The sequence below is a fragment of the Halyomorpha halys genome, unplaced genomic scaffold (genome assembly GCF_000696795.3).
Source record: "Halyomorpha halys isolate HHAL.00 unplaced genomic scaffold, Hhal_1.1 Scaffold373.1, whole genome shotgun sequence".
Classification (NCBI taxonomy): domain Eukaryota; kingdom Metazoa; phylum Arthropoda; class Insecta; order Hemiptera; family Pentatomidae; genus Halyomorpha; species Halyomorpha halys.
In genome coordinates this window covers 8,582-19,279 of record NW_027109386.1, presented here as the reverse complement: position 1 = coordinate 19,279, position 10,698 = coordinate 8,582, and the positions used below count along the sequence as shown (strand labels likewise).

Genomic DNA, 10,698 nt, shown 5'->3' with positions numbered 1-10,698 from the left:
TTTATTTATTTTTTATTTTTTATTTTATTTTTTACTTTTATCATCCCATAGGCGTTGATGACCAGAGGGTTTTACGCCTTTAAGCAAAAAATCAACAACAACAACTTGACTATACACAAAAGTTTCGGAGTTTTTCCAGATCTTTAGGATCTCACTCTGTTCATTGTAACTCTTAATTTCCATTAACCATATATATTATTTTTTTTATATTGGAAGAAGATAGTTGACCGTATGAAGTACAAGATTGTAGGAAGATAGTCCGGGAGGCGGTCAATAAAGGTATCAATAGTAAAAGAAAACTATTTATTATAAACTAAATAAATTTACAATAGTTTTCATTTACTATTTTGATACCTTTATTGACCGCCACCCGGGCTACAATATTATTTTTTTACTAACCGATACTTGACAATATGAAAATATTTCACATTATCATACAATCAAACAAGTTGACAATGTTACACTTAAGTGAAACATAGTATAGCGCTTAAGTAATTAAAATATTATCATTATGGAAAACCTTACTTTGTTAATCAAAATACACTTATCAATACTAATCATTGCGAAATCTTCCCACAGACGTACCGTTTACACGATGAGAACACGATTCTTTTAAATTTTCCAATAAATATTCAAAGAAAACTCTCAAGTCAATTTCTATTCCATGATCCAATGTCCACTCCTATCTCCTTTAGATCCATGAATTCGGATACTGGTCTCTAAGGATCACTAGATTACTGATGTAACTGTAATGTCGGTCCAATATTTTTTTATGTTACTTTCAACTTTGTAAAACACAACATCGAGCTGTTACATGAATTAGTTATTTTTTTTAAAGAAATCAGATGTAATTCTTTTACTACAAGAAATTAGAAATTTTTGACGACCTTATGCTTTGAAAGAGTAGTTATTTTCGTTCAGAATCCAAAATATGTATTTTCCTCAATTTTTCCGAACTTGAAAAACAAGTAGGTAGATTTATAATACTAAGTTGAAATACTATATTCGATTGAACAAATGCTAACAAAAATATTAAACTAAATTAAAGAATTGAAAATTATCTATTTATTTTCTCTAAGAGCTTCGTTTTAATACGATCACGAGTTGAAATTATATAGCGGAATATAATCCAGAGAATAAAAAAATCTCGTCAGACTGAGTTTTTTGTCCCAAAGTTGAAAACCGTAACCAATACCCCCCAAAAACAAGAAATAAACTATTTTAAGAACAGTAAAACATTTTCTGGTCCCCAATTTATTGGACTATATTCCATCGAATACTTTTGACCAGGGTTCTCTTCAAAACAAAGCATCCATGCAAAAATGTCTTAAAAATCAATATTATAGTTAATTTTCTCTTCTTTTTTTTAATTTGGTATAAATAAATATTATAAATTAATTGAGTAATAGGTGATTGAGGTAACAAAGTTGTTATTCCTAATGAGCAGTTATAAAAACATAAGTGAACAAGTTTTCATAATTTATCACAAACTATTCGTCGAAATCCCTTTCCTCCCCTCATTTGGCTGGTCCACAACAGGTTAAAATCGACAGCTCCTAAACGATAAGGACTTCAACCGAACACATCGGAGGTGGATAAAAATCAACATTTTTTTTTTTGTTGCACCGTTCCTTTCTTGTAGCCTGATTAAGTATATTCCTAAATTGTGATAATCTATTCTATTACTATCAATTTTTTGTAGTTAGTCTCGAATTTCTTATTCTTCTAAGTCACCTAATTTGTCCTGTAAATCTTCCCTGTTGTTCACTACATTTCAGAAAATGTAAGAGAGATGTACCAAAAAAAAATTTACTCAGTACGTAGAGTTATATGGAATTGTAGAAAAGGACTTAACTCCTATAAATAGTTCAGAATACGTAAGACTCTTTTCTTATGAACCTCAAATAAATATTTAAGGCTCGTAACATTTCGAGGAAATAAGTTTCGACAGTTAGAATTACCTCATAGCGTAGGCTAACTGAGGAATACAGAACTAAGGTTGTAGAGGTTGTGCTAATCTAACCTTTCATCAGAGGAGATGCCCCAACTGTAGGATGAGCCTGGCATTTAGTAAATACATGCTAATGGTTTCTCCACTTTCTCTCTCCTCTAGCTCAAAATATTATTATTCAAATGGCCATATTTCACAAAAACTTGTCCTGTTATATGAGATAAGATTTATTTGTTGTTTTATTATCAGAGTGAATTTGAAATCTATTAATGCGCTAATAATCGTCAGATTACGATATTGTAATGAGTTATTGATGATCATTTATCAGAAACTAAACATTATGATTATTTTTTTTCATAATTGTTTTTAGTTATTTAGCTATAATTGATACATAGTAAATGTTAAGGTACAAATACCTTTTACATGATACCTTGAGGTTATTTTAATTTCCTTTTTCACATATTTTTTAGTCTTGAACAGTAGGAAAATTAAAATAAAACACACACACAATGCAAATAATAAGTACTTTAAAAAAGCAATAAAGTAAAACAGCATAAATTAAAAATAATGAAGAAATGAATGATTTATGAACTTGGATAAAAAATAAAATATGCATAGTAGAGGTTCAGGTTTCAAGTTTTATTCACATTTTGTCTATTAGTACATGGCTGGTACGTTTGAAGGTGAATAATTTTAGTGATGTCTTATAATGGGAGTAAGAGAGATAAAGCTTTTTGTCAAAAGGTATTTGCACTCTTTAATCGTCGTAAGTTGTACGACATATTTAAAATCATGATATACATTTTTTAAATTTTTTCTTTGAATTTAAAAATAATTAATTTTTATTATTTGTTTTGAATTATTAATTTTTTTTTACAAACAATACTAATTCCTATAAAAATAGTTGATAATACTTGAGGAATAGGCTCTAAGGGAAGACCTGCTTCTTCGATTGTATCTCAGTACACTTAGCTCAAACTAACCACACCATATAATTTCCATCTTATCTCAAGTAGTTATATTTAGTTTGTCTATATTATTTAATTTTTTCAAAAAATAATTTTATCTACGGTCGGTAATGCCGTAGAGGCAGACGCGCGGCTTACAATAGAAGCTTATCTTTTTGCAGGCCCGCGGGTACGGCTAGTCCCCTCTATATTATTAAAGTTAATATTACAGATATTTCACTGGCTCTGGGAATATTTCAATTTTTTTCTCTTTGCAAAAACTTGTTCTACAAACTGAGGGCGGTCAATATGTAATATGTAAAAGTTCAGCTAAACCGCCATCCTCGGCAGTCCAACTCTCCACAAAGCCACAATTATATCCTACATCGAAGAGAGAGTTCTTGTAAATACTTTCGGTTCGACCTCAAGAGGAGATGGCGATTCGATTTCTCTCGAATGTATAAACGATATACATGCCTGAATGTATGGGAGGTAACGAAGAACCCACTGCTGGTACCAGCATCTAGTTCTGATTTGCAACCCCTAGCAACACATCATATCCGACACCTTCATCCGAATAGTACCAAAGACGGAAAAAACTAACCTATAAATAATTATATCCTGTTCAAAAAATTTTCAATAATAGGTTCGAAAAATATTGTCACAAGCTATAACAAAATACACCTTTCGACTTATCTCTTGAAATGATCTAAGGATGTGGGTTCAACTTATTTACAGGTTAAAAATATAAAATCTTATTTTTATTCTTGGCAGAAGTATTCTTCTTCCTTTCTTTGAATTTCATTATTCCTGGTAATGACATATTTTAATGTAAATAGTATTTTGATTGTATTAGTATTTAATTTAATTACATTTATTGTATTTATATTATTTTAATTGGAATTTCGTCATTTGGGAAGAAAAAATATGTATTTATATTTGTGTTTTATAATTAAGTAATAGAGACAGTTACTAAGGGTTCATAACTGTTGCTAAGACGTCGCCTGGCAACAGGCCGACCGTCTTCGTTTTTAAATCAGGTCCGGCTAATTAGTGGCCATGATTGTTTGTAACCAACCTTGTCTGTGTTTCTAATATAATAGTTTTGGACATTTTGAGTGTGTTAACCGACATTACAGTCCGAAACCTGCGTTCTGTATTTCAACTTGAATATCAGTTCCGGCTATTTAGCGGCTATGATCGTTTGCACTAGCCTTGTCTGCGTTCATTTGATGGTATTTACTTAACATTTTAAGTGTGTTAACCGACATCACAGTCCGAAACCAGACCTTTTCTGCGCTTCTGGCCTTTAAGTGCAATACGAGTTATTGCTAATTAATCGGCTCGTATAATTCATAAAAATAACTAGACCCTGTCTGCCCTAAGCTGAATAAGTGCCAGTGTAGACAAAAATACATAGTCAATTTGGGGTGGCTTTAACAATTCCTTTATTTTCATTATTTAAAGACAGCTCTGTTCTGTTTTCAATATTTTTTTTTTCACTTCATGTTATTTATTTATTTTCATTTTCTAATATTTTAAATTTTTATTATCTTCTTGTATAAATTCTTACTATTCCAGTCTTGGCTTTTAGGACATTTGATTGTCAATGAGCCACTACCGCCAACTTTCGACCAGTTTGAAAGTTGCAGGGGTGTATTTAGCGACGGAACTGCGACAACACATCTCGACAAGCTAAATATCTTCTTCTGACAGATCGGAGTTGGTCAGCCTTTCGCTGACCAGTATTTATTTTATATATCTATTGTTTTATTTAAAATTGTCTCTTTTGTTTTGTTAATTTATGCAGATAATTTTATTTTTATCTAAAAGGTTTCTTTTTTTTTAATTTTACTTTTATTCATCTTTTGTTTATTTTATGTTTAGGTTTTATAAATGTTAGATCAAAATGTTTATATCCGAACCAGTTTGTTTTTGTTCTTTTAAAGCTTTCCAACAAAAAGACATAGTCAATTTGGGCTGGCTTTAACAATTCCTTTATTTTCATTACTTAAAGACAGCTCTGTTCAGTTTTCAATAATTTTTTTTTCACTAAATTTTACTTATTTATTTTCATTTTCTAATATTTTAAATTTTTATTATCTTCTTGTATAAATTCTTACTCTTCCAGTCTTATATTTATTATATCATTGTACTATATTATATTTGTTATCTATTTACTTTCTTGTTATACCGTTTTTATTATTTTTCATTCTATTATGGTTATTATCTCGTCTTTTTAAAATATAGTTTTCTACCCAACTATCTTCTCATATTGAATCTAGAATCAACAACGAAACGCCCCAAGACCAATTTTTAAGTAAACAAACCCTAAAAATATGTAATTATCTAATTTTTAATAAATAAATCCAGAATATTAAAAATTTCTTTGTTGAAAAAAAGAACCACTACAACTTTGACAATGAAGTTGTTATGATGACAATTTTGAATATCTAGTTGATGAGCGTCGGAAGATTATAGGGAAGGTCATACATAAAAGAGAGGGCATTTACAACTGGCTATAGGAACTCCTAAGGAGAGAATGGGAGGCCATAAAAACACGAGTGGTCAGCTGAAGGTAGATGTCTCAATATTTCCCAAGTGGAACTCCTAACTCACTGTCTGCATTAAAGTCACTCACTTTTACGACCAAAGGAATGGAAATTTAAATTCAAAAGTTCCTCTTGGGCGGCCAGATTACCCATTAACCACTTTTCTCCGCGCAGGCTTTATTTTCCATGTCCTGATGTCAGGTTCCCCGCAGGACTTCTACGCTGTCATAAAGATATAACTTTTATTTCCGATCGTGGCGATTCCTGAGGAAGCAAATTTTACTGCCAGTGGTGTATAAATAAAATCAAACATAAAAAACGGAATTCACCAACCCCCTCGGTTTTACTGTTGTAGTCAATAATGTTTTAGTTATTAGAACAAATCATTACGGACAAGGAGTTTTTCGTAATTTCTCAATTTTTGAGAACCCATTAACTTAGAAATATTCTGCTAAATTATCTTAGCAATGATAATTAAACGAAATTCCGTTTAAGCAACCACGAGAAATATAATAAAAATCATATATATCTTCTATGTTATTTACAACAAAGCGTTTAAAGAAACAATATTTTATTACGTCCTGAAAATTTGACAAAGTTTAATAACATCAGATTGCTTCTACCGTGACGGTCTATAATTATCATTATTTTACAAATTTGTTCATCTTCCTATCTTGCCTTCTGATCAAAAATTAAAACGAATCAGAGCTTAATCTATTTATTTTTATCTTGAATATTTCTAAGATAGTGTCCCATACTTCAGCAATTATAACTTAGTATATTTTTTTTTTAATATAAACTTTTCTACAGTTGCATGTAATCAATTAATTGTATTTAAAATTATCTAATAGAAAAAAAACAAAACACAAAAGTAAATTTGTTTAAAGAACACGAATTTATAACTGATCAATAGCATATTATTGTAAAAATGACAGAAATATTTATAAATATTGCTTAACATCACTACTGTCAGCTATCTGTTATCAATGATATCTATTTGATGATGCAATAAATATTTGTTTTTAAAGCAACTGGAAGGTCTGTAATATATTAATTTTTCGACAGTTATAAAATCTAAATCGATGACAAGAATAAGATAAATATTACAAGAGTTATTGACGAAGTCGTCATACAACTGAATCATAAGAACAGATTAATTAAGTTCAGACTTAATCAAAACAAAGTCATTAGTAAAAATCCTGATTAGTTATTAACCTTAAAGAGATGAACTTTGATTTCCAATAAGTGTTGCACTCGGCAATATAAAGAGGAATGTTGCTGGGGGTGTTTCATAAGCCTCATAGATTTTTACTTTCAACATAGGTGCTATAATTACATGATACATATACAATATTAAATATAAACAATTTAACTTAAATATACTTCATAGTTTTTTCGGGGAACATAGGATAACAGCAAATTGGATTTTGAATCTTTATAAGTCAAGATGCACTAATAAAATTTTTAAACAATATAATTTCACATGTTACGGATTTATGAAACAAGAAGAGTATGATAAAGATTGTATAAAATATTATCAAATTATATTAACTATAATTTTACATATTATTCAAATCTGTTAATCTCAATTTTTCATAACTTTGTCGTTGAAAGTTCAAACTAGTCATTTAGGACTATCCAATAAATATTTCTTGGGAAACAGATAGGAAGTGATTCTTATTTTGGAGTTATATAAAGTCACTGAGTAGTGTAAAATATACTTCATTTATACGGTAGAGAAGATACAGACTCCATAACAAACTATGTACAACTGATGTCTACGGACAATATACAACATGTTTCCTAGAGCGTCCTTTGACAACTCTCTTTTTCTTCACTTTAACTATTATCAATAATCGCAAAATAACTATTATCTTTTATCTTTAACATAAGGGGATTCTTATGTGTTATATGAAGGTGGGGATAGGATTTTTCTGTAAAAAATTGTCGAAGAAAACCCAGTTGAGGAGTTCTGAAGAAAAGAACAAAAGAGCAAGCAACTAGTAAAGGCATTTTCCACATATGGAAATAATATATACATTTCAGAAGAGTTATGTGATAGTTATAATGGAGTATTTCATGAGTGTCAAAGCGACAATTCCCCAGCTGAAGCTCATCGACAGAGAAAGTAAACCCATCCCAAAGGGATCATATATCTAAGGAAGTGTTACGTTTTTATTGCTCTGAGATTGCTGTCAGATGGAAGCAGTTAAAGTAGTATAAGCCACAATTTTGAAATGTTCTATAGCGTAAGAAACTCATACTGCCATTTTCTGACTTACACTGCTTTTACTATCCTATCTAGATATTATATAATATGATAGTGTTTCAATATTTATGGCATTAAAATTACACCTCACTGTTTTTTTTAACAATAAATAAAAGTTAATGACTTCATCAAGTCACCTATAACTGAAAATAAATTAGCTCTATAAGATCAATAGATTTACTCACCTCAGAAACTGATACTTCGTAGGGGGTATTCTGGAAGACAGGAGGGTTGTCATTGATGTCGGAAACCCTGACGATAACGGGTATCGTCCGCTTCTTGTTCGTACCCCTCACCGTGCAGGTCACCTGTAAAAGGAGAAGGAAAGTGAAACAAGAGTACAGGATGTCCGCCGAGCCCCATGTTCTAATGATATTGCTTTCATGCCGGTCTTCCTTCCGAGTTTCTATTCTTCTTATTTCATTCATTAATGTTGGTAATGAGATTAGTAATAATCATTAGTGACAATAAGTTATGATAATCACCGTTAATGAAAACATGTGTGTACCTAAAAAGGAACAGTCCATTGAAATTCAATCAATGAAAGATGCTTTGGAAATGAGTATATTTAAATGCAAAAAAGGTAGCTTTCAAAACTAATATTCATTAATATTCCGGTGCTAATAAGTCTGACCATTTAACAGAACCTTATAGCCACATCTAATCATATATATATATATAATATTGCTAGTCAAATTAAGTAAAAAAATATACATAAATTAGTCAACATAAATTTATCTAAGAGATGGTTGAAAATAACCCCACAAAAAAATTTTGTCGGCGAAATGTGTTTGGTTAAAAATGTACATATTAACTAACAAGAAAAAAAAAATGTACATTTAGTTGTAAAAAACAACAATATCAAACTTCACATTTGTGTATCATTAGCCAATTATCATATAGTTTATAGAATTATAAAAGATGATATTTGTAATTTTAATTTTATTTTCTTATTTGACAAACATTCCAATCCAACAAGTGCAACATTCTCAGCCCAATGAAAGTGTTCTTAAAGTATTTCATTACGAAACTTGGAATATATTACGGATTGGAAAGTGTATCGATATAGAGCGGTTTCATGTTTTCCTGTTTTTATATTTATAAAATAATAATTGTTGGTCATTATCAAATAACTATAATTATAAATCTTTAATGTTTTTCGACTTCACACTTCATTAATTTTATAAAAATTGAATGACTTGTTTTTGCATAATTAAATCTGTTTGTAGTATTATTATAGGTTAATTTTTTTTTTTTTTTTTTTATCAAAATGCTTAGAAATACAACAAAGTTGTAAAAAGCATAACAAAAATTCTTAGTCAAATTTGTCAGTTGGTATTATAATGGTACCTAATATAACTTTGAAAACTAAATTATATATTTCTACTTTTCATCCAAATTTATTTATAAATATTCATGTATGTACAAAATGTTTTCCATCAACATCATATAATGGTAGTAAAGTTGTCAGACAAACTTCCAATCTTTTCATTCTAATACTATTCACTTCCTTGAATCCATAAAAGTCTTGTTCATGAATTTATTTCTGATACTCTCATCATTAATTGTAGATGATTTACTATAAATTAACAAAATACTGTGCGTACCTGGAAGACTATGTGCGACAGGTTGTCAACGTCTCTGTCTAGCGGCTGCAACAACTGCAGTTTTCTACCGTTGAGAATAAAGAGAGGATTGCCTTTAGGGAAGACGAGCTCCAGCTGGACTTCGGTAAAAGGGTCACCACGGATGGGCAGTTCCAGAGGAGTTGTTTCTTGCGAGATTTCTGAAACAAAAGAATTATGGTTTGTTCACTCCTTATTTAGGTAGGATTAATTTACAAAAAAGTAAATGTACATAAACAGTTTATATAATATAACTATTCCAGTTTCAAAATTGATTTACAGTAGTAGTAGTGTCCAATATTATTGCAATATTGTCTTATTGAAAATCTCCCATAAGAGTTTCAATTTTGTCACCTTGACTTTTTTCTTTTTTTGTAAGTATAAAAAAATCCAAGCAAAACATTTTTTATTTTTGCTCATAAATTGAAAGATTTCAATATTCAAATACATTTAGTTGCAAGTATCAGCAAAAAAAAAAAATATATATACATATATTCTATTGGATTTTTTTTGTTTTTATTTTGATTCCAAAAATCATTCAATAAGATAAATTCGTGATGTGCACCCATCAATGCCTAAATAAACAAATTTTCAAAACATCGAAATATTTTACTAAGAATCCTTTCTGGCCTGATTGGAATCCATAGAAATAAGAGTGCATGCTGGAGAGTGAATGCTCGGGACGAAGAAAACTATACAATACAAAAATGTAGAGAATTTACCGTGGCTTCATTTATTATGCACCGATGTTTTGTTTCTTTAGTAGTTTTATTACTCTGGACTATAAAAAGATTAATTTTTTATGGTGTATTTTTTTTTGTATCCCTTTTCTAATATTGGTCTGGACACGAATTGGAGGATTATTATTTCAATTTTTTCCGGGAATAAGTCGCTGCTTTTTATGTAGAATAGAGGCATATTTGAAAAAGAAAAAGTTTTTTTTTATTTGGTCTTTGACATTCTCCCTAGATATTCCTGTAATTTGGATTTCATTTTTTCTCACAACCCTATTTGCTAAGAAACAGTTTGTAGACGGATCTCGGTAGAAAATGTAACTAAAAGTTACGTTATTGTCTTTTGAGGAAGGCAGAAAATCAAATTTTCCATCATTTGCAGTAGAAAAATTCAGAATGCACATTTCAAATTTGTGTTGGCTATTTTTAACAACATAGAATTACAAAATATTAAAACATTTTCATATAAAATCTCCTGCCATAGGGTTATTGGAATTTCTGTGAAAATTTACTATTATTTTGAGAAATAACTCAAAGATGTAAACAATTTCTTAATCGGTTCAAATAATGATTGGCTTGAGGTGTTACATTTGCATCAAGGAAAGTCAAACAATATAGAA

At 29.8% G+C, this 10,698-nt stretch overlaps 1 protein-coding gene across 1 annotated transcript in view; it reads right to left on the bottom strand.

The window, feature by feature from the left end:
• The window catches only part of LOC106681897 (cadherin-99C), a gene marked incomplete at its 5' end in the record, with an annotated part of 71,494 nt that extends 61,970 nt beyond the window's left edge, over positions 1–9,524 (bottom strand). Inside the window, 2 exons of the mRNA XM_067047569.1 lie at positions 7,905–8,027; positions 9,327–9,524. Coding sequence (XP_066903670.1) covers positions 7,905–8,027; positions 9,327–9,524 — 321 coding nt within the window. The remainder of the gene's footprint in view (positions 1–7,904; positions 8,028–9,326) is intronic.
• Between the last annotated feature and the right edge of the window lie 1,174 nt (positions 9,525–10,698).